The sequence below is a fragment of the Somniosus microcephalus genome, chromosome 7 (genome assembly GCF_052327205.1).
Source record: "Somniosus microcephalus isolate GS21.2 chromosome 7, FLI_Smic_1.0, whole genome shotgun sequence".
Lineage (NCBI taxonomy): Eukaryota > Metazoa > Chordata > Chondrichthyes > Squaliformes > Somniosidae > Somniosus > Somniosus microcephalus.
This window is the reverse complement of record NC_140993.1, coordinates 93,494,565-93,519,126: the sequence shown is the minus strand read 5'-3', so window position 1 is coordinate 93,519,126 and position 24,562 is coordinate 93,494,565. Positions and strand designations below refer to the sequence as shown.

Sequence of the window (24,562 nt, the reverse complement as noted above, 5' to 3'; positions counted from 1 at the left end):
AAGGTATTTGGTCCACAAGGGCTATAAGTGGCATGCGACTTTGATTTAAAGTACATTATCACTACTAAGCAGTTACCATAATTTTTTAACGTTGAATTATTTTTCTTCTCCCTTAGGCGAAGATAATCTACAATGACTGGCAAAACACAGACCAGCAATGTTACCAATAAGAATGATCCCAGATCCATCAACTCCAGAGTCTTCATTGGCAACCTCAACACAGCCATTGTGAAAAAAGCTGATATAGAAGCTATTTTTGCCAAATATGGAAAGATAGTCGGCTGTTCTGTGCACAAAGGATATGCATTTGTACAATACATGAGTGAAAGAAATGCACGTGCGGCGGTGGCGGGGGAAAATTCCCGAATAGTTGCAGGACAACCCCTTGGTAAGGTGGCCTGATTTTCTACTTAAGGTTATTTTTTGTGGTGTTATATATAATACGTAAGCAGCCATATAAAGGTGCGTTTATTGCAAAGAGCATGTTATACAGAGGTTGTTTAATATGGTTTCTATGTTAATAAATAAACCATAAAGAATACATGTTGCATCAGGGGTTGTAGGATGTCAGGAAATGTTATAGTTATTATGGGATGAGCATGTACTATCTTCGCATATCTTTTATCTTGTGTTTAAGTCAGTACTGTGTGGACATTGGGGAAGCACAGAAGGAAGGATGGAAATAAACCAGACCTTAAGGGGCAAAGATTGGGTCGCGCCGCCTTTTGGGCGCTAAAAGTTATCGGCCCCACGTCCGAAATTCGATGGTAGCGCCCCAAGCAGGAGGCAGGACGTTACTGGAAGTGCTCCCCCTCCCTCTTGGGGTGCTCCAGCCCGATATTGCAGCTCTACGTGCCGCAGTGCCACGCGCGCTGTTACATCGCGCCGTGGTACTGCAGGCCTTCCTCCCCTTATTAAAGGGGAGGGGCCTTGCGCAGCGCGAACTGGGGCCCTGCTGGGCCACCAGGGATTGGGGTGTTGGCAAAAGAGCCCTTTAAATATCACCGCCCCGGCCGCACGTACGCCCCCCTGACCCTGTCGGAGATAGCGTCCGGCGGTACGTCAGGGGGCGCAACCAAAGTTTGCGGCCGGGGCACTGGGCATGGCAATGATGTCATTGCCGGAAGCGTAGGTCTGCGGGGCGCTACCGGCTACCGCCACCACTAACCTCCCACTGAATTTCATGGGAGACGTTGGCGGCACCGTGCCCGGGCGCTAGTTGCTTTGCGTACCGTTAGAGTCCCCTTAGGGTGCTAATGGAAGGCACAAAGCAAACGTCTTTTGCCCCTCAGATCTCTGTTTGACTGGAATAACCGGAAGCACCAAGTAATCTCTATAGATTGCCAGAACAAAACTGATTCTATTAACGTATTAACAAGAAGGATAAACAGGTTTAATTAACACCTTTAATAAACACAAATGGCTTTTAGAAAACAGTTAATCCTTGAGCGGATTAATCTTTTAATTAAAAATAAAGTGCACATCGATGGGGGACGTAATCATAATGTAGCATCAGGCTCTTTGTCAATGCATATTCGCTTAAGAGTTTTAACAGTTCCAGAAAGTCTTCAAAAGTATTTGGTCGCAACTTGGACACAATCTCAAATCAATCAGCTCTATTTAAGGAAATTGCCGCCTAGGCATAAAACTGACTTTGCGGATTAGCTGCCTGTTATACAAACCACCCAATTTTTGTTTCCATGGCAATAAAAATATGGTGGATTCTATAATCCAATCCGCAATGCCAATTTTGCGCCCGGATTGCAAGTTGAAAATCAGCCCCATTGTATGTTACAGTGAAATACAAGTCCATATCACAGCTGTATTGTGAGTCACAGAAGTACGCTGGGCTGGATTTTGCAGGCACTCAGAGTGCAGGTTTGGAAGCGGGTTCGCTGTCAAAATAACAAAGATTGACAACGGGTAGGAAACCCACTGTCAACCCGCCTCCACGTAAGTCTCCCAGGTGTCGGGTCTGTCTGCGCAGAACAGATCTGACACCAAGCGGCAGGGGAGACAATTGAGATCATTAAATGGCTTGTTAACAGCCAATTTAATGCTATTTTGAGTCTACCTTGCAATTTTACGTGCTCCCCATGGGTTACCCGCTGCTCGGGGAACACACCAGCTCACCCTGTTGTGAGTTGAGTCTGCTCTGATGTATCTGATAACCTGACAGCTGCTGAAGTGGTATGAAGGATATCATGTTGCAGATGTTCAGTTTCAGAGCTCAGAAACTGTTGGTTACTGCATTTGTAAGACATATAGAGATTTCTGTAGCTTGCAAGTGTTTAGAGCCAACTGTATATCCAGTGGCACCTCATTGAAACAACCTCTCTCACCATTGACAGATCGCTTCTGTCATCTCACCTGCAGCTGCCATCTATTCCAGCAACATCGGTGCCCTTGAAAAAAATCAGACCTTGGTCCCCTGAATCCTTCCACGATCAGCCCCAACACCAACATCACCAGCACACCAACATCACCAACAACATCACCAACCTTCTCTGCCATCACAGGACACAGGGCATCAGCCCCTGACAACATTGCTGCCCGGGAGGCCAGCGATGGCATCACCATGGCCAGATTTAATTCACTTGACGCTGTAAACCCTGGCTGCCACACGATGCATCAGATTGGCATCAGCCCACATCAACACCATAAAGCATCCCTACAATGCCCAAGCCATTCCTTTCACACCATTGCGGGGGGTACGGTTATGTCTCACCATTCACTGCAACTCACAAAGCACACAAATCTGTCCAAGAATGCAAAGTGTTGAAAATAAAGGTTTCAATATTTGACACCACATTAACAGAAACTTTACAAGAACATTACATAAAACACCCAAGTGCCTACCCTTGTGTGTTGTTAGTAGGTATGATTGCACTAGGACGAGGGTGAGTGTGAGGGGTGGCTAGTGAGATAGGGATGTGATAATGTAGATAGAGAGGGATGGGTGGAGGTGCAAGGTAAGTTGGTGTAAGTAAGGATGTGCAGGGGTAGGGTATGGAAGGCAGAGTGATGGGGATGGGATGAGTGCATAGCAGGGTGAATTTGAGTGTGGCATTGCAGTAATGTTTCATGATCTACTGAGATCATTGAAAAGTTGGCACCACTGCAGCCAGGCACTCCTGATGACATCCCTGCTTGTGTCCTCCTGTGCAATGTGCAACCAGACTGTGTTGATCTCCTGGGGAGGTCTATTCCGCCCATGGGAAGGGAAGAGAATCTCCCTGCATGCTGTGACTCCCTCCTTAAGCATATGGAGGGAATCATGTGTGAGCCTGGATAACAAGTCCAATCAGGGGAAATCTGGGCATTGTGAGGCCATCCCTGGCCTCCTGGGCAGCAATGTGGTCAGGTGCTGATGCCTTGTGTCCTGTGCAGCATCAGTTGATTGCGGAGAAGGTTGGTGTTATTGTTGGTGCTGCTAGTGATGCTGGTGTTGGGGCTGATCGTGGTGGGATTCTAAGGACCAAGGTGAGAGAGTTTCGAGGGCACCCATGCTGATGGAATAGTTGGCAGGTAAAGTAGAGATGATAGAAGTGATCTGTCAATGGTGGGAGAGGTAATGAGGTCAGACTGGATGGAGATGTGTGTAAAGACTTGCAGCATCCAGAATCTGCAGTGGAAATGCAGTTTAGAGAAGCCAGTGGTTAAGGGAACATTTCTCAATCAGCTGGGAGCTTTGACTGTACATTTGAAACTGTCAACTCATCAGCTGATTCAATGGCAAGTGACCTCCTGCCTCAGCATCACAGACGAGGTCTAGACACGGTGGGAAACTGGTGGGCGACCTGTCAAATCCAAAAAGCTGAGAAAAAAAACATTGATAAGTGGCTGTAAACAAGCCACTAATGATTGTAATTGCCTCCCCCACCACTGCGTGTCAGGTCTGCTCAGTGCTGATAGACCCAACATTTGGGAAAGGCATGTGGCGGCGGGTTCACAGCTGGGTCCCGACTCGCTGGGGAAAAAAAACACTTCCCCACCCGACCCACCACCGATCGTGCCCGCTGACCCCTCCGCAAAATCCAGCCCATTAGCTCTGTTTCTCTCTCCACAGATGCTGCCTGACTTGTTGAGTATTTCCAGCATTTTCTGTTTTTATTTCAGATTTCCTGCCTCTGCAGAATTTTGCTTTTGTCTAATTATGACCCTGGAACACTAACACATTTTACAGGAAAATTGGTGGGGTGTGGAGACTTATTCCTGAGCTGCACTTTAAGTTAACCTTGCAATAAACTGGTTGTTAAGAAATTATGCACTTGTAGAATGAATGCATTAGTGGATCTGTGCTGCATCTAGCCAACACTGTTGAATAATGTTGCTGGCTGTTCGTGTTCTTGGTGTACAGACCTGCAGTAAATTACTTTTGTGACTCTATTTGCCAGAATATTTTTCAGCTTCTCAAACTTTTCATTAACGTTTGTACTGTGGTTTTGGTATGCTTGATGTTGCGAGTCAATATTGCCTGAAACATAATTGCTATTTCTAAACTTGATTAAAGGAAAATCTATACATTATTTAAAAATGTTAGATTTCAGTTGCTGACTTAAAACCTCAGTACTGTACTTTGCTGAGTGTTCTATCTTGCAGTATTGCTTCAGCTCATTACCAAAGGACCCCAGTGTTTCTCCTTCATGGAGTGAATTCCCACTACCACAGCATTATTGTACTAATTTTTTCTCCAGAGTTATGCTATGTAACATTCTACAGAATTTTGAGTGAAACTTATTATTGTTTCATGATCCATGATTTCCCAGAACATTTTAAAGCGCATCTACAGAAAATAAATTGGGCCCAAATGTGTTATTCTATACATATTACAGTACAAAGACAAGCAGCAATGGTGTCCCTATGGTGGCTAAAGAAACACTGTTGCCAATTGGATTTCTGCTTAAGCCAGCAATAGATGGTTCAGAGTACCTGACAGAGGTTTTTGCTTCTGAGTAAACTATTGAAGTTACTGTTTTTAATTAAAGTAGGTAGCATTCTCCTTTTGTCTCTTGAACTCATGAACGAATGTTAAGATATTATACTAGTATTTCTATAAAAATATAATAATTTTACATAACTAAGTATATTGTTTAGATAATGCATAAATGTTGTTTTGGTGCGCCAGCTATCCATCAGCTTCTCTTTTCTGAAAATAGTACATCAGTAGCTGCAGTCTTGTGTAGAATGAGCTCTCTGAGCTAAGGAGTTTATATGTATGCTTGCCATGGTTCATTAATCTGCACGCAGGGTGTATAATGCTGATAAAGGCAAGATTGTTAAAAATCTAGGCATCGGAACACCCAAAACCAAGATAAGTAATTCCACTCTTGCAACTTAATTTGTAGAGTTTTCCCATCCAATATAGGCCATTGATTACTCATAAAATTTGCATAAAATCCTTAAATAAGTTGAATAATGACCTACAGTATGAGGAAAGTCATTTTTAATGTTAATTGGTAAAGCTGCCTATCTGTGCTGAGCAGCCATACCAAATATATTGAACTTACATAAGCCTGCTAGAGGATTCTCAGTAACATGGATATTACACATAAAAGTCCCAAGCAAATAAAAGGCATTTAAATATGTTTTATGGAATTAATACAGTTTCAAGAGTCACAAAGCAATGCGTGAGGGGCAACAAATGCAGCTGCAAAATTATTTATAAAAGTCTTCTGTGCTTCACAAAATGCAGATGGAGTCACAATGGAACATCAGCTAAAATGTAGGAAATCTTCATATGGTGAAACATACATCACTTCCATGGGACTCATAGTTTGAAGAAGCTAAAAGTTACATAGTTATTATAGTATTCACTCTGCAACAAAAGCTGGTCATTGAGCTGTTGTAGGCTTGAATTCAATACTCTGGAGCAAACTAAATGGAAATCATTTATCAGTGCAGTATTACACCAGACTAGTATTTGACCATGTTAGCAGAAACAGATTGGCATTCACCTAGGGCAAAGTGCATGAGCTCCAAAGATTCTGCTCCTCCAATCTGATTAATGAACGTCAGGAACTAAAGCACAGCTTATTAGGAGGCTTATTAATGTTTTTCTACTTCCAGATTTTTAGACTTGTGTATAAATAAATTGCTTTGCCATTTTTTCTATTATGAGGAATAATAGTCTACTACAAAATACATGTGATGTGTATAATTTTTGACAAATGTGTTTTTTGTGCCTAGCCCAAGATATAAAATGTAATACTGGTCATGTTTAAATATTATTTTGAAGTTTTAAAATTATTTCCATAGAAATTTCTAGATGTTAATAGATGCAAGAATTACATATTACAAAAAAAAGCTCTGCAACTCTCAACATTTTACCTCTGTACCTCACTTAAGATTTCATCTGTTACAGATGTCCAGCAACCCTCACTGACAAGAATACAATGGGCCAGAAATTCAGGTCAGAGGCTTCCCGCGGGTGCAAGCCCCCGACCTGCACTTACCTAGCGCGCCGGCCGTTGTGCTGTGGGCCCGTGTGGTATTCCAATCCTTGGCCTCCTCCAGCTGCCGGCGCGCAGTGCTTGCGTATCCCAGGGGCACAATTAGTTTGAAGCATCCCCTGGGATCATGTGGGCCATGGAGAGCCAATCGTAGCAGGGAATCTCTATTCATAGATTTGACAGGACGACCTGTCAAATCTATGAAGAGTTCGGCCCCAAAACATAATTAAAACTTCAAATATTATTTTTTTTAAATCACATTTTTAAAATAACTATAAATTACATAAAATAACTATTTAAAAGAATAATTTAAATTTTTGAAAAAATTAATTACAGTTTTTAGCGGGGTTAAAATAAACCTACCTTTCTTTAAAGTATTTAAAAATAATAAACCTGTGGGAAAACTGTTTTAATTTTACTTAATTCACCACTTACCTTGTTAAAAGCAGGCCTTGCGACTGCTTTTTAAAAGCATAGCTCCTGGAGACTTACCCTCCTGGAGAAACCTGGGAAAAAAACGGAAGTTCCAGGCGTACGCGCTGCCTCTCCGGCGCACACATTCCACCTGTGAACTCCTTCCTTTAAGGGAACGGAAGTTCCGGTTTCACGCGCTTCTGCAGTGCATGCACGAAACCGGCACTTTCATTGGGCCTACGCGTGAGTACCCAGCGCGTACTCACCCGTGGGGACCCGAATTTCTGGCCCAATATTGTTATATATGCAATAGCTTATGTGACAGGCTGGTAGCTAGAGGCTGATACGTTAAAAGAGGCCTAAGCCTGTAATAGTAGTTGAGTAGTTGTACTAAGCAAGTAGCAGCAATAAAGGAAAAAAATGACCTTGGCTGTGAGAAAATAGTAACTTAGGAACATAGGAATTGATAGACTAAAATAGATCAAGCTCCATCTAGTTTGCCTTCTACCATCCTGGTACAATGATAATGGAGTTGTTGACTAATTATAGTAATCAACCTCTATCAGCTACTCAACAGCAGACCCAGAAATGACACCTGGAAAACCCCAGGGGTGGAGAATTTTGGGTACCATAGGTCCAAAGTCACCTTTTGTCTCATTCTTCATTCTTTCAAAAAGAATTGGATATATACTTATAAGATTTGCATTTATATAATGCCTTTCATGACCTCAGGACATCCCAAAGCGCTTTACAACTAATGAAGTACTTTTTTGAAGTGTAGTCACTGTTGTAATGTAGGAAATGCGCACAGCAAGCTCCCACAAACAGCAGTGTGAGAATGACCAGATTATCTGCTTTTTCATGATGTTGATTCAGGGATAAATATTGGCCAGGACACTAGAAAACTCCCCAGCTCTTCTTTGAAATAGTGCCATGGGATCTTTTATGTCCACCTGAGAGAGCAGATGGGGCCTTGGTTTAACGCCTCATTCGAAAGACGGAATGTTCAGGACTAGGGGGAAAGAACAGGAGAGTGGAGCTAACTGGATAGCTTTTTCAAAGAGCCGACACAGACATGAAGGACTGAATGGCCTCCTTCTGTGCTGTAAGATTGTATGATCCTATGAGAAGAAAGAAGTTGTATTTCATAATTGCAGAACTTCCCAAAATGCTGGTGAGATAGGCCAGAGGCCAGAAGGAAATGTACTGGTCAGTAAAAGAGGACACCCTAGCCTTATTGTGAGATAGGAATCTGTAAGATGTGAAATAACAACAGAAAATGCTGGAAAAACTCAGCAGGCCAGGGCAGCATCCGTGGAGAGAGAAACAGAGTTAACATTTCAGGTCGATGACCTTTTGTCAGAACTGGAAAAAAGCAGGAAATGGAAAGCAGGTTTAGGGGCTGGGAAAAGGGGAAGGGGATGAAAGAACAAAAGGGAAGGTCAGTAATAGGATAGAAAGCAGGAGAGATTAAGAGACATTGAGAGACATTAAGAGATATTCAAGGCGAGAGGAGGTGGTAATAGGACAGGTTAAGGAACAAAGGATGGCTCTAGATGGGGTGTGAATTGCGCTGGCAGAATGAAGGACAGCTGCCATGTGGGAGGGAAGAAGAAAATCGTGCTATCGTATCTGGAAGATGTGACTTTGTTATGAGAGAGGCAAAGAGATGAAAGCAGCTAAACCTACAAGAGAGGTGGTTGCTCTTTCCCATAAGAGAAGTAAGAAGCTGAAACAAACTGCTTGGATTCTGAAAGAGGCAGAGGGGGAAAAATTGGGGGATGCTAACCATGCCAGGGCGCAAAATTAGTGCCTGAAAAAGTTAGCGCCCCTCCCCCAGAATTTTCAGTAGTAGTGCCCCAAGAAGGAGGTGGAGTGCTACTGGAAGCACACCACCTCCTTCTTGGGGAGCTACTACTCAATGTCGTGGTGCTAGGTGCTGCTGCGCTACATCATTGCAGGCCTCCTCCCCTGATTAAAGGGGAGGGGCCTACCGCTGCGCACACCAGGGCTCTGCCGGGCCACCGGGGAGCGGGGTGCTGTGGAAACAGCCCGGCACTCAAGAGGAGTACCAGGCTGAGCGATCGCAGCCGGCACCCCGCATAGAAATGTTAAAGGTGGGCAGGTGCTGTCAGTCGGCCTAATTAAAAATGGCCGCCCGACAACTGCTCTTTTAGCAGCACCGGCGCACGCTATCTTATGTTCATTAATAACTAGACATTCTTATTATGAACACAGCTAGCTTCTAGCTAGTCATTTATTCAGTACACGTTCTCTAGGTACAGTATCTGTAGAGATGCAGCATGTGTGCTCCTGTGTGCAGGCTGACATCTTGACTGTTGCCTTGTGGGTAGCCTAGTGCCTCATGGGTAATGTAGTCTTAATATCATACAGCTGGGTAGTGTAGTCTTATACATACAGCTATATACAGCTCTACACAGCTCCACCTAGTGTCCACTATAGAATGACATGCTATTGATCACTACAGCTACCGCCACTGCAAAACCCACCCTGATCTTTCGCACATATCGCCCAGTGATAGGTCAGGGGGCGCAAGGGAAGGTACGGCCCGGGGGGCGCTAACGAGAGGCGCAAAGCAACCTCATTTCTAGCCCCGAGAGCTTAAATAATAGGCTTCAGTCAATGTAGTACTGCTGTAAATTACCCCTGAACACATCAATCTGTAAATATATACAACACAATATATTTTCTGTCCTAATTTAAATTTATGGGCATTCATAGAAACATAGAAACATAGAAGATAGGGGTAGGAGTAGGCCATTTGACCCCTCGAGCCTGCTCCGCCATTCAATGAGATCATGGCTGATCATACAAATTCAGTACCCTGTCCCTGCTTTCTCCCCATATCCCTTGATCCCTTTAGCCTTAAGAAATATATCCAACTCCTTCTTGAATATATTTAATGAATTGGCCTCTACTGCCTTCTGTGGTAGAGAATTCCACAGGTTCACCACTCTTTGGGTGAAGAAATTCCTCCTAATTTCTGTCCTAAATGGCTTACCACTTATCCTTAGACTATGACCCCTGGTTCTGGACTCCCCGACCATCGGGAACATCCTTCCTGCATCTAGTCTGCCCAGTCCTGTCAGAATTCTGTAAGTTTCAATGAGATCTCCTCTCATTCTTCTAAACTCCAGCGAGTATAAGCCCAATCGACCCAATCTCTCCTCATACGTCATTCCTGCCATCCCAGGTATCAGCCTGGTGAATTTTCGTTGCACTCCTTCCATGGCAAGTACATCCTTCCTCAGATAAGGCGACCAAAACTGCACACAATACTCAAGATGTGGTCTCACCAAGGCCCTGTACAACTGCAGCAAGACATCCTTGTTCCTGTACTCAAACCCTCTCACTACGAAGGCCAACATACCATTTGCCTTCTTAACCGCCTGCTGCACCTGCATGCTTACCTTCAGCAACTGGTGCACAATGACACCCAGGTCTAGTTGCACTTCCCCTTCTCCCAATCTATTGCCATTCAGATAATAATCTGCCTTCCTGTTTTTGACACCAAAGTGGATAACCTCGCATTTATCCATGGTATATTGCACCTGCCATGCATCTGCCCAATCACCCAACCTGTCCAAATCATACTGGAGTTTCTCGGCATCCTCCTCACAGCACACACGCCCACCCAGCTTTGTGTCATCTGCAAACTTGGAGATATTACATCTAGTTCCCTCGTCTAGATCATTAATATATATTGTGAAAGCTGGGGTCCTAGGACTGATCCCTGCGGTACCCCACTAGTCACTGCCAGTCACTCGGAAAAAGACCCGTTTATTCCAACTCTTTGCTTTCTGTCTGCCAACCAGTTCTCTATCCAAGTCAATACCTTGCCCCCAATCCCATGTGCCTTAACTTTACATGCTAATCTCTTATGTGGGACCTTATCGAAAGCCTTCTGAAAGTCTAAATACAGCACATCCACTGGTTCTCCCTTATCTATTTTACCAGTTACATCCTCAAAAAATTCGAGTAGATTAGTCAAGCACGCTTTACCTTTTGTAAATCCATGTCGACTTTGTCCGATCCTGTCACTGTTTTCCAAGTGCTCTGCTATTACATCTTTTATAATGGACTCTAGCATTTTCCCCACTACCAATGTCAGGCTCACCGGTCTGTAATTCCCGTTTTCTCCCTACCACCTTTTTTGAATAGTGGGGTAACATTAGCTACCCTCCAATCCATGGGTACTGTTCCAGATTCCATCGAATGTTGGAAGATGATCAGCAATGCATCTACAATTTCTAGGGCCACTTCCTTAAGTACCCTAGGATGTAGTTTATCAGGCCCTAGGGATTTATCGGCCTTCAATCCCATCAATTTCCCTAACACCATTTCCCTACAAATACTGATTTCTTTCAGTTCATCCCTTTCATCAGACCCTATGTTCCCCGGCATCTCTGGGAGGATATTTGTGCCCTCCTTTTGAAGACTGAACCAAAATATGTATTTAATTGGTCTGCCATTTCTTTGTTCCCCATTATAAATTCCCCTGATTCTGACTGCAAGGGACCTACGCTTGACTTCACCAATCTTTTTCTCTTCACATATCTATAAAAGCTTTTACAGTCAGTTTTTATGTTCCCTGAATGCTTACTCTCATACTCTATTTTCCCCTTCTTAATTAATCCCTTTGTCCTCCTTTGTTGAATCCTAAACTGCTCCCAATCCTCATGTTTACTGCTTTTTCTGGCCAATTTATATGTCCTCTCCTTGGATCTTATGCTATCCCTAATTTCCCTTGTTAGCCACAGTTGATTCACCTTGTTTGTTTTATTTTTATGCCAAACTGGGATAAACAATTTCTGCAGTTCGTCCATGCGGTCTTTGAATGTTTGCCATTGCCTATCCACCGTCAACCCTTTGAGTGACATTCCCCAATCAATCCTACCCAACTCGCGCCTCATACCATCGTAGTTTCCTTTATTTAAATTCAGGACCGTAGTGTCTGAGTCAACTCCTTCACTCTCCATCTTAATGAAGAATTCTATCATATTATGATCGCTCAGATCCAAGGGACCGCGTACAACAAGATTGCTAATTAATCCTTTCTCATTACATAATACCCAGTCTAAGATGGCCTGATCTCTAGTTGGTTCCTCGACATATTGGTCCAGGAAACCATCCCGTAAACACTCCAGGAATTCCTCCTCCACAGTATTGTTACTAATTTGGTTAGCCCAATCTATATGTAGATTAAAGTCACCCATGATAACTGCTGTGCCCTTATTGCACGCTTCTCTAATTTCCCTTTTAATGCCATCCCCAACTTTTGCATTACTGTTTGGATGTCTATATACCACTTCCACTAACTCCCTTGGTATTTCTCAGTTCTACCCATACAGATTCCACATCATCAGAGCTGATATCCTTCCTTACAATTGTGTTAATCCCCTCTTTAACCAGCAATGCTACCCAACCTCCCTTTCCTTTTTGCCTATCTTTCCTGAATATTGAATATCCCTGGATGTTGAGTTCCCAGCCTTGGCCACCCTGGAGCCATGTTTCTGTAATCCCAATCAAATCATATTCATTTACCTCTATTTGCGCAACTAATTCATCCACCTTATTACGAATGCTCCTCGCATTAAGACACAAAGCCTTCAGGCTTGTTTTTTTACCGCTGTTAGACCTTTTAGAATTATTATTTACTGTGGCCATGTTTGATTTAAACCATTGATTTCTCTGACTGCCACTTTTGTTTTTCTCCTTCCTATCTTTTGCTTTTATCCTTGTTTCCCTTTCCTCTGCCTCCCCGCTCAGGTTCCCAACCCCCTGCCGTTTTCATTTAAACCCTTCCCCAGAGCACTAGCAAACACTTACCCTAGGACATTGGTCCTAGCCCTGCCCAGGTCCGGTTTGTACTGGTCCCACCTCCCCCAGAACCGGTTATAATGTCCCAGGAATTTGAATCCCTCCCCCTTGCACCATTCCTCTAGCCTTGTATTCATCTGAAATATCCTTCTATTTCTACTCTGTCTAGCACGTGGCACTGGTAGCAATCCTGAGATTACTACCTTTGAGGTCCTATTTTTTAATTTACCTCCAAACTCCCTATATTCAGTTTTTAGGACCTCATCCCGTTTTTTACCTATATCGTTGGTACCTATATGCACCACGACAATTGGCTGTTCACCCTCCCCTTCCAAAATGTTCTGCAGCCGCTCTGAGACATCCTTGACCCTTGCACCAGGGAGGCAACACACCATCCTGGAGTCTCGTTTGCAGCTGCAGGTACGCCTATCTATTCCCCTTACAATAGAATCCCCTATTACTATAGCTCTACCCCTCTTTTCCCTCTTGCCCTGTGCAGCAGAACCACCCCTGGTGCCAGGAAGTTGGCTGCTGCTGCTTTCCCCTGATAAGCCATCCCCCTCAACAGTATTCAAAGTGGTATATCTGTTTGAGAGGGGGATGTCCACAGGGGACTCCTGCACTACCTGCCTGTGCCTACTACTCTGCCTGTTGGTCACCCATTCCCTTTCTGCCTGTGCAACCTTTACCTGCGGTGTGACCAACTGATTAAATGTGATATCCATGCATAAAGTAATAGCATTTATTGAAAATCACGTTTGGGAGAGGTAAAATGATTGGTGGTAATAAAGCATGGGAGTCAGTTCCTATGGTGATGGTTCAAATGTACACATGTGCAAATAAAGGCAGAACTTGCGGTAACACACTGGCCTCATTGCAGTAGGCCATCCTAGAGCTCTTTCAATGGGTGAGGTTAGGTGACAGAAAACACGGGCCGGAATTTTCCCGTTGCCGAGCGTGCGGGTTTGGGGCTGTGTCAGTAGTAAAAAAACCAGAAATTGTGAGCGAGTCGGGAACCCGCCATTATCCTGCTGCCTCATGCATTTAACTCGTGCAGCTTTGAAGGTGCGACACAGACCCGATCGGCAGAGGCGGGCGACCCCATTCAAGTCATTAACTGCTTGAGAGATCCTTAAGAGGATTTTTAATGCCAGCTTTTGACTTTTACTGCAGGAGCATGAGATTCACGCAGCTTGGGTACCTCGCCTGTGAAGGGGAGTTGGAAGCTCAGAGGCCATTGACAAGTCCATTCACTGAGAGCTGGGAAAAGCACATAAATACTCCAACATTACACCTCATTACTTGCCTCATGGAAAGGCTCTTGTTCACTCCATTTTGTCCACAGATTTAGGTGGCAGTAGTTTGCAGGTCATTTCTGAAACCTCGGAAGCCACTCTCACCACATTGCTACTCAGTATCATAACATTGAGGGATTGGCCCTCTGATCTCCACTTTATCTACCATCTACTACATCAGCAAGGATGCCGCTTATACTGTTTCACCTTGGTCCTCAGAATCCAAGATGAGCCCCACCACCAACAACACTGGCCACACCAGCAATAGCCACACCTGCAGCAGCAGCTGAATCCACAACAGCAGCCTTCTCCTCACTGACCTGATGCTCCACAGGAGAGGGGGGGCACCACAGGGCTGCAGAGCGCTGGAGGCGATACCCCCAACATGGTATAGAGGCAGAGGATCAGCTTCCTCAACATGACTGAGCAGCAGTGCGTCAGGAGGCTCAGGCTACGGCGCCAGGTTGTCGCAGACATTTGTAGCTTGCTGGAACAAGACCTGCTGCCCAGAGGTCCTGGTGGACACTGCTTACCAGTGACTGTCAAAGTCACCAGCACCCTCAACTTCTTCGCCTCAGGCTCCTTCCAGGGATCTGTAGCAGACATTTGCGGGATCTCGCAGTCGGCCGTGCGCATCACCCAGGTGACCGATGCCATGTTTCACAAGTCAGTCAATTATATCAAATTTGCCACTGATGAAGCCAATGTTACTGAGTGGGCGCTCGGCTTTGCAGTTCTGCCTGACTTCCCACAGGTGCAGGGCGTCATCCACTGCACACATGTGGCCATCAGGACACCCCATCATCACCCAGGAGTGTTTGTGAACTGCAAGGGCTTCCACTCCCTCAATGTGCAGTTCATCTGCAACCATAAAAAGATCATCATGCATGTGTGCGCCAAATTCCCTGGCAACTGTCACGACTCTTTCATGTTGCACTAGTCCACCTTCCCTCAGCTCTTCGCACCTCCAAACAGACTTACTGGCTGGTTACTTGGAGACAAGGGCTATCCACTGAAGATATGGCTCATGACACCCTTGAGGACACCAAATATTGAGGCCGAGGAGCATTATAAGGAGAGCCACATGTCCACCAGATGTGTCATAGAGCAAGCAATAAGCATGCTGAAGATGAGCTTCAGATGCCTTGACAGATCTGGAGGAGCCCTTCAGTACACACCTCCCAGGGTCTCCAGAATCATCATCATTTGCTGCGCACTGCGCAACAAAGCGCAGCTGCGAGGATTAGAGCTGCAGGAGGAGCAAGGCGCAGAGCTCACAGCCTCTTCGGTGGAGGAGGAGTAGGTGGAAGATGATGAGGAGCAGGAGGAGGAACCTGAGGTGGAGATGGCACCAGCAGTGGTGCACATTGCTGCCCAGGATGGCATCATCATGGCCAGATTTACTTAACTTGCTCCAATGCAGCCATACGGCTGCCACGTGCTGTACTAAGTTCCCCCTACTGCCCCCCCAACAACACCATAAAGCATCCTTACCATGACCAAGTCATTCCTCTCACCCAAACCCCTAGTGCTGCAGATTAAGTAATGTCTCACCATTTACTCCAAGTGACAAAGCCACTTCCAAGGTTTGAGGCAAAAATGGACAAGACCGGAAAGTGGTGCAAAGAAATACATTCATGTGTGTCATCAAAATAACTGAAACTTGGCACTAACATTTTTTGATACACCCACGTGCATCTACTTCTGTGTCTTCTTTCTTTTCCGAGTGCTTCTATATGAAGTGCAACCCCCGTGCCTTCAGCAGAGGTAGTTGCAGGCTGCTCACTTCCCTGCTGCGACTCGTTAGACACTTTTGCCGGACATCCTCTGGGTTTTGGAGCCTGTGATGGCCCTGCCAAAGTCTGCTCCTCCTGCAACTGTGCAGGGGCAGACTCGGCCATCGGGATCCGAGGAAGAATGTGGGGCTCTGTCTGAGGGGGAGGGAATGGGGGAGAAGCTTTGAGAAGAGCCCTCACTTCCAAGTCTCCTCTCAGCATCATCCCTCTCATGGGCCACCCGCACTTCCCTGCTAGCAAGGAGCTGGAGAGCACCTTGCTGCACAGCAGTGGGGTGATGAATGCCGAAGTCTACGTTTACATCCCTCCTAGAGATGAGGTCCATGAGTGCCTGCCATCTGTTGTTCACAGCAAGCATGCACTCCTTTGACTGGCGCATTAGCTGCTCCATGCAGGTGGCCATCCTTTCCATGGAAGAGCAGATCGTCACCATCGCCTGCGAGATGGTGGTGCGCATGTTGGAGATGGACTCCTCCATTCTCTGAACATTTGCAGAAATCGCAGCTGCAAAAGATGCCAGTTCCTCATGCAATTGTTGCTGCCCCTCCAAGACCACCCTCTTTCTCGATTGCCCCCCGAGGCTCAGCGTCTACAGGCAGCTCAGCAGAGCTTGGAGTACCCTGCGCCCTACGGTGAGAAGTCTCCACTGCTGTCCCTATCAACACCACCTGCTCTTGCTCACTTGTGAATTGTGAGACATCAGGTGACAACTCTATGGCACAAAGGACTCACCGAGGTGTGAGTATCTGCGTTGGTGCTGGGTGTGCTTGGGTCTGCTGACGGTGCACCCTCAGTGACTGGAGCTTCCTCTGAGGAGTCGACTTCCTCCTCTGGCTGGACAGTGGGGGGTGGGGGGGTGGGGGCAGTGGGGGGGGCGGTACTTGATGGACCTGTGGGAGAGTAAAGAGATGAATCAGAAATTTTATAATAAGAATGGGTAACGATACCATTATAAACATGATGACATTTCACTGGCTGCTGACATCAGTCATCGTATGAGTGACTGTTGTATGCCATGTGGCTGTATGAGTTTAATTCTGTCACCAGGTTGCTGGGATGTCCCCCTCTCTCCGTCTCCCACCGCCAGCAGCTCTGCAACTCCCGATATCTCCAGGGCCCCCTCCTCTGCTGGTGTTAGTTGGGTGAATATTGGAGGGCCGGCTCTGGTTCTCTCCCTCTCTCTGTTGTGGGCTCTTTTCTCCTACAAGAAGGGAAAGAAGAGAAGGTTGAGTGAGAGTGATGGAATGAGTGTAAGGAATGGATGGGTTACATCTGTAGAGGGTGACTATGAGGGAGTGGGGCGCCAATGCCAAATGGCCTCCTTGTGTGGTGTTACTTTCTATGATTGCATTAGGATGAGGGTGAGTGTCAGGGGTGGTTAGTCAGATGGGGATATACTTAGATAGAGAGAGAGGGATGGGTGGATGTGCAAGGTATGTTGGTGTGAGGAATGATGTGCAGGGGTAGGCTTGGGAAGGTAGAGTGATGGGGATGTGGTGACACGCACATCAGGATGCAGGTAAGTGAGGCATTGCACTCACCTTTCCTGACCTCATGAGATCATTGAATTGTTTCCTGCACTGGATCCAGGTCCTCCTGACCACAGCCCTGCTGCTGACCTCCTCAGCTATCTCCAGTCAGGCTCTTTTGGTGTCATTTGGCAACCTCCTGTGCCTATCTGCAGGGAATAGGGTCCTGCTGCATGCTTTCACTGCCTCCACCAGAGTATGCAGGAATGCGTCAGAAAATCGTGGTGCCTTTGATTAATTAAGAGGGGGAAAATAGAGTATGAGAGTAAGCTTGCAGAGAACATAAAAACTGACTGTAAAAGCTTTTATAGATATGTGACGAGAAAAAGATTGGTGAAGTCAAGCGTAGGTCCCTTGCGGTCAGAATCAGGGGAATTTATAATGGGGAACAAAGAAATGGCAGACCAATTAAATACATACTTTGGTTCTATCTTCACAAAGGAGGACACAAATAACCTCCCAGAGATGTCGGGGAACATAGGGACTAATGAGAGGGAGGAACTGAATTAAATCAGTATTTGTAGGGAAATGGTGTTAGGGAAATTGACGGGATTGAAGGCCGATAAATCCCCAGGGCCTGATAATCTACATCCTAGGGTACTTAAGGAAGTGGCCCTAGAAATAGTAGATGCATTGCTGGTCATCTTCCAAGATTCAATAGACTCTGGAACAGTTCCCATGGATTGGAGGGTAGCTAATGTTACCCCACTATTCAAAAAAGGTGGTAGAGAGAAAACGGGGAATTATAGATCGGTAAGCCTGACATCGGTAGTGGGGAAAATGCTAGAGTCCATTATAAAAGATGTAATAGCAGAGCACTTGGAAAACAGTGGCAGGATCGGACAAAGTCAACATGGATTTATAAAAGGTAAATCGTGCTTGACTAATCTACTGGAATTTTTTGAGGATGTAACTGGTAGAATAGATAAGGGAGAACCAGTGGATGTGGTGTATTTGGACTTTCAGAAGGCTTTCAATAAGGTCCTGCATAAGAGATTAGCATGTAAAGTTAAAGCACATGGGATTGGGGGCAAGGTACTGACTTGGATAGAGAACCGGTTGGCAGACAGGAAGCAAAGAGTTGGAATAAACGGGTCTTTTTCCGAGTGGCAGGCAGTGACTAGTGGGGTACCACAGAGATCGGTCCTAGGACCCCAGCTATTCACAATATTTATAAATGGTCTAGACGAGGGAACTAGATGTAATATCTCCAAGTTTGCAGATGACACAAAGCTGGGTGGGCGTGTGTGCTGTGAGGAGGATGCCGAGAAACTCCAGTATGATTTGCACAGGTTGGGTGATTGGGCAGAAGCATGGCATGTGCAGTATAATGTGGATAAATGCGAGTTTATCCACTTTGGTGGCAAAAACAAGAAGGCAGATTATTATTTGAACGGCAATAGATTGGGAGAAGGGGAAGTGCAACGAGACCTGGGTGTCCTTGTGCACCAGTCGCTGAAGGTAAGCATGCAGGTGCAGCAGGCAGTTAAGAAGGCAAATGGTATGTTGGCCTTCGTAGCGAGAGGGTCCGGGTACAGGAACAAGGATGTCTTGCTGCAGTTATACAGGGCCTTGGTGAGACCACACCTTGAGTATTGTGTGCAGTTTTGGTCACCTTATCTGAGGAAGGATGTTCTTGCCATGGAGGGAGTGCAGCGAAGATTCACCAGACTGTTACCTGGGATGGCAGGAATGATGTATGAGGAGAGATTGGGTCGATTGGGCTTATACTCGCTGGAGTTTAGAAGAATGAGAGGGGACCTCATTGAAACTTATAAAATTCTAACAGGACTAGACAGACTAGATGCAGGAAGGATGTTCCTGATGGCCGGGGAGTCCAGAACCAGGGGTCACAGTCTAAGGATAAGGGGTAAGCCATTTAGGACAGAGATGAGGAGGAATTTCTTCACCCAGAGAGTGGTGAACCTGTGGAATTCTCTATCACAGAAGGCAGTGGAGGCCAATTCATTAAATATATTCAAGAAGGAGTTAGATATATTTCTTAAGGCTAAAGGGATCAAGGGATATGGGGAGAAGGCAGGGACAGGGTACTGAATTTGGATGATCAGCCATGATCTCATTGAATGGTGGAGCAGGCGCGAGGGGTCAAAAGCCCTACTCCTGCTCCTATCTTTTATGTTTCTATGTTTCTATCCACCATTGATAGTTTAGAACAGTACCCAGCCCTTCATATTTCAGCTTCCACACTCCTCTAGCAACGTTCAAACAGGTTGTGTGCAAGGCTGCTTTAAATATTGGTGCTGGAAACAAGTTATCAATGGCGTCATCAGACCCGCTCCATTTAATTGGGCCGGGAAAGGCGCAGGACTGATTTAATTGGGCCATCAAATTAAAGTCACCCTGACGAACACGCTAAGCAGAACATCGCATTCCTGACCCGCTATGCGGCCGCACGCACCCGACCCGACTCCACGGTAAAAATTCCGGCCACAGCAGTTGTTAGGTTTGCGAATTAGCCGTAAGTGGATTGCATAGCCAACATGAACCTCATCAAACACCCTCCCATGAGGCAATTCAGCACTAGGTAGGCTAATGCCTGCCAACATGACAAGCAAAGGAATAGCTGTCTTTTTGGAGTGTTGGTTGACTTTTCGGTGAAGTGCATCCGGATGCCCCTCCCTATATGACCTACATTTGTAGATTCCAGCTTCTCAAGCTGAAGTCAAGAGAAAGGATCCAAACTTTCTATACTTTCTGATCTAAAATCTGGCAGGTGCTTACTCATAAATTATGCATATAAATTTACAAACATTCATAGCCTTTGAACCAGCCCGTCTTCCTGGTGTTGCAGCTGATCAGTGTGAAGAGATCCTATCATTATAAAAAGTATAAACTCAAGATCAACTACAAACAACTACCTGATTCTCAGACATTCTCCAAGAACTTGTGGAAGATAGTCAAATCTGTTTCAACATTAGATTCTTCCTTGAGAATAGAGTTTTATCCCGCACTGCTAGATATTACAAAATGCTTGAGCAACTATTTGCCTTAAAGTCACCTGAAATCCAAGGTCAGATACCAATACATCATTGACTGATGATAGAACTGACTCTAGATTCCTTAGTGTAAAAGGGACATCAGCAACTTTTTCTTCTCAGTGCACTTTCTCTTCCTGTTCTTTATTCTTCAGTGAATGAACACAATTTTTTTCAATTTTCCTGTCTCCTTCTCCCGAAGGCATTGAATCTTGCTTGGTGTATAATTCCACAGATACCTTCCAGTACCTTGCTGACGTGGCCATTCTTCATGTGCGAGCCTAGACAGTGTGTATTCAACCTTGCAAAGCTTCATAGCTGAGCCTAATATTGTCCTCATGCAGCCTCCACAAATTCACACTTCCTCGCATCAGTAACTGGATAGCAATCGGGGTCGCTGGCTGATTTTTCCCTTGCTAGCCTATGTGCGTTGAGTCGAATAAAACTCCTGGCTGCTGCCCTGACTGCGATCAGCTAACTTAGCACAGACCAGAAATCAAACCTGGGATCTTTTGGTCTCTGCAGCTTAGTGTTACATCAGCTAATGCTTTTACCCACTAACAGATTCCTTCTTAGATCATCGTAGAAACAGGCACTTTTAACATAGCTGTTAAATCACGCAGAAAGTTGATGGAACAGGTCGCACAGACCACAAAAGAAATGTTTTAAATAATTAACTTACTCCCCATCAACTAAGGCCAGAAAATTTCTTTGGGCATCCAGTTGCCAATATTAAGACATGCATGCACAAAGTGGGCAAATGTGTCACACAGTCCAGGGCCTGAGGCTATGAAATTGTTAATCATTTACTATTGATTTCATTTGAAAAATGGCAAATCTGTATACAAACTGTTCCTAAAGTTCAAAGTCTGTCTAATTATTTATTAGGCTCTGCTCTCCAAATGGAGATTATCATTTTTTTGTAAGGGAGAATTGTATCTAAATGGTCCGGATTGGACAAAAAATTGTAAAGATGTCTAAATTGGGGCAATGTGGATTGATTCAAAATAACAACAGAAAATGCTGGAAGCACTCAGCAGGCCAGGCAGCATCTGTGGAGAGAGAAACAGAGTTAACGTTTCAGGTCTGGGACCCTTCATCAGAACTGGAAAAGGTTAGAGGTGTAACAGATATTAAGCAGGTGCAGAGGTAGGGAACGGAGGGGGGGAGGGGAGGAAGGAACTGATGGAATATTCTGTGCTAGGGTAGGAGAGATTAAATGTTGCAAATGGGGATGGCAGAATCATAAACAGCCTGAACAATGGGGGCAGGGGTTATAGTCTAAAATTGTTGAACTCAATGCTGAGTCCAGAAGGCTGTAAAGTGCCTAATCGAAAGATGAGGCGCTGTTCCTCGAGCTTACATTGAGCTTCATTGGAAAAGTGTAAGAGGCCGAGGACAGAGAGATCAGAGTAGGAGTGGAGCGGAGAATTAAAGTGACAGGCGACCGGAAGCTCGGTGTCACCCTTACAGACTGAATGGAGGTGTTCCACAAAGCGGTCGCCCAATCTGCGTTTGGTCTCCCCAATGTAGAGGAGACCGCATCGTGAGCAGTGAATACAGTATACTAAGTTACAAGAAGTACAAGTAAATTGCTGTTTCACCTGGAACGGGTGTTTGGGGCCCTGGACAGTAGGAAGGGAGGAGGTAAAGGGGCAGGTGTTGTATCTCCTGCGCTTGCACGGGAAGGTGCCGGGCGAAGGGGAAGGGCTGTTGGGGGTGAATGAGGTGTGGATCAGGGTGTCGCGGCAGGAGTGGTCCCTTCGGAAAGCTGAAAGGGGAGGTGAGGGGAAGATGCGTTTGGTGGTGGGATCACGTTGGAGGTGGCAGAAATGGCGGAGGATGATCTGTTGAATATGGAGGCTGGTGGGGTAAAAGGTGAGGACAAGGGGAACTCTATCGTGGTTCTGGGAGGGAGGGGAAGGGGTGAGAGCAGAAGTGCGGCAAATGGAACAGACACGGTCAAGGGCCGTATCAACCATGGTAGAAGGGAATCCTCGGTTGAGGAAAAAGGAAGACATATCGGAAGCACTGGTATGGAAGGTGGCATCGTCAGAACAGATGCGGCGGAGACGGAGAAACTGGGAGAATGGAATAGAGTCCTTACAGGAAGCGGGGTGGGAGGAAGTGTAGGCCAGGTAGCTGTGGGAGTCAGTGAGCTTGTAGTGGATGTTTGTCGATAGCCTATCGCCAGAAATGGAGACAGGGAAGTCAAGGAAGGGAAGGGAAGAGTCGGAGATGGACCATGTGAAGGTGAGGGAAGGGTGGAAATTGGAAGTAAAGTGAATGAATTTTTTTCGAGAGCAGAAAACGGCACCAATACAGTCATCGATGTACCAGAAAAAGAGGTGAGGGAGGGGACCTGAGTAGGACTAGAACAAAGAATGTTCCAAATATCCCATGAAAAGGCAGGCATAGCTAGGGCCCATGCGGGTTCCCATAGCAACACCTTTAATTTGAAGGAAGTGAGTGGAGTCAAAGGAGAAGTTGTTCCATATGAGAACAAGTTCAGCCAGGCAGAGGAGGGTGGTGGTGGATGGGGACTGGTCGGGCCTCTGTCCAAGGAAGAAGCGTTGTGCCCTCAGGCCGTCCTGGTGGGGGATGGAGGTGTAGAGGGATTGGATGTCCATGGTGAAAAGGAGGCGGTTGGGGCCAGGAAACTGGAAACTGTTAAAGTGGCAGAGGGCATCGGAAGAGTTGCGAATATCGGTGGGAAGAGACTGGACAAGGGGAGCAAAAATAGAGTCGAGATAGGAACAGGCTGAAACGATGGGTCTACCAGGGCAGTCCTGTTTGTGGATCTTGGGAAGGAGGTAGATGCCATTGTTTCCAAGACTGTCACTGACCTCATCTCCTCTGGAGATCTTCCCTCCATGGCCGCCAACCTCATAGACCCCCAACCCCACACAGCCCACTTCTACCTCCTTCCCAAGATCCACAAACAGGACTGCCCTGGTAGACCCATCTTTTCAGCCTGTTCTTGCCCCACGGAACTTATCTCTTTCTATCTCAACTCTTTTTTCTCCCCTTGTCCAGTGTCTTCCCACCTATATTCACGACTCTTCCAATGCCCTCCACCACTACCCTCCTCCCCTAGCTGAACTTGTTCTCACATTGAACAACTTCTCCTTTGACTCCACTCACTTCCTTCAAATTAAAGGTGTTGCTATGGGAACCCGCATGGGCCCCGCCGAGGCACTAAAGCATGGTGGAGAAGCACTACTGGCGCGAATTCATGAACTCATTTCTCTTATCTGGAAGGAGGAGAGCATGCCAGGGTATCTCAGAGATGCCGTAATTGTGACCATCTTCAAGAAAGGTGACAAATCCGATTGCGGTAATTACAGAGGAGTTTCCCTGCTATCTGCCACAGGGAAAGTCATCACAAGAATCCTCCTCAATCGCCTTCTCCCAGTGGCCGAAGAGCTCCTCCCAGAGTCGCAATGCGGATTCCGCCCACTAAAAGGCACAATGGACATGATCTTCACCGCACATCAATTACAACAGAAATGCAGGGAACAGCACCAATCGCTGTACATGGCCTTCTTTGATCTCACAAAGGCCTTCGACACTGTCAACTGTGAGGGATTATGGAGTGTCCTCCTCAAATTCGGCTGCCCTCAAAAGTTTGTCACTATCCTCCGCCTGCTTCACGATGACATGCAAGCCGTGATCCTGACCAACGGTTCCACCACAGACCCAATTCACGTACGAACCGGGGTCAAGCAAGGCTGTGTAATCGCACCAACGCTCTTCTCAATCTTCCTTGCTGCAATGCTCCATCTCACCCTCAGTAAGCTCCCCACTGGAGTGGAGCTAATTTACAGAACAAACGGGAAACTGTTCAACCTCCGTCGCCTCCAGATCCAAGGTCGTCCCATCCTCTGTCGTCGAATTACAATATGCAGATGATGCTTGTGTCTGCGCTCACTCGGAGGCCGAACTCCAAACCATCGTAAACACCTTCACCGAAGCATACGAGAGCATGGGCCTTACACTAAACATCCGTAAGACGTGGCTAAGTAAAGAAATTAAGGATAGTATTCGACTAAAAACAAGGGCATATAACATAGCCAAATCTAGTGGGAGGATAGAGGATTGGGAAAACTTTAAAAGACAGCAAAAAATAACAAAAAGATTGATTAAGAAAGGGAAGATAGATTATGAAAGTAAATTAGCAAAAAATGTAAAAACAGATAGTAAGAGTTTTTATAGTTATATAAAAAGAAAAAGGGTGGC

General features: G+C 45.8%; 1 protein-coding gene across 5 annotated transcripts in view; it reads left to right on the top strand.

Annotated features, from left to right (window-relative positions):
- Positions 1-24,562, top strand: part of LOC147114800 (RNA-binding Raly-like protein) — an 859,876-nt gene that overhangs the window by 185,714 nt on the left and 649,600 nt on the right. For all 5 annotated transcript variants that reach the window (XR_015078991.1, XR_015078992.1, XM_085992749.1 and 2 more), the window contains one exon: positions 117-388. Coding sequence is in view for 3 of the 5 variants with exons in the window: in XM_085992749.1 (XP_085848875.1) it covers positions 133-388 (256 nt within the window). In the remaining 2 variants the exon portion in view is untranslated. The remainder of the gene's footprint in view (positions 1-116; positions 389-24,562) is intronic.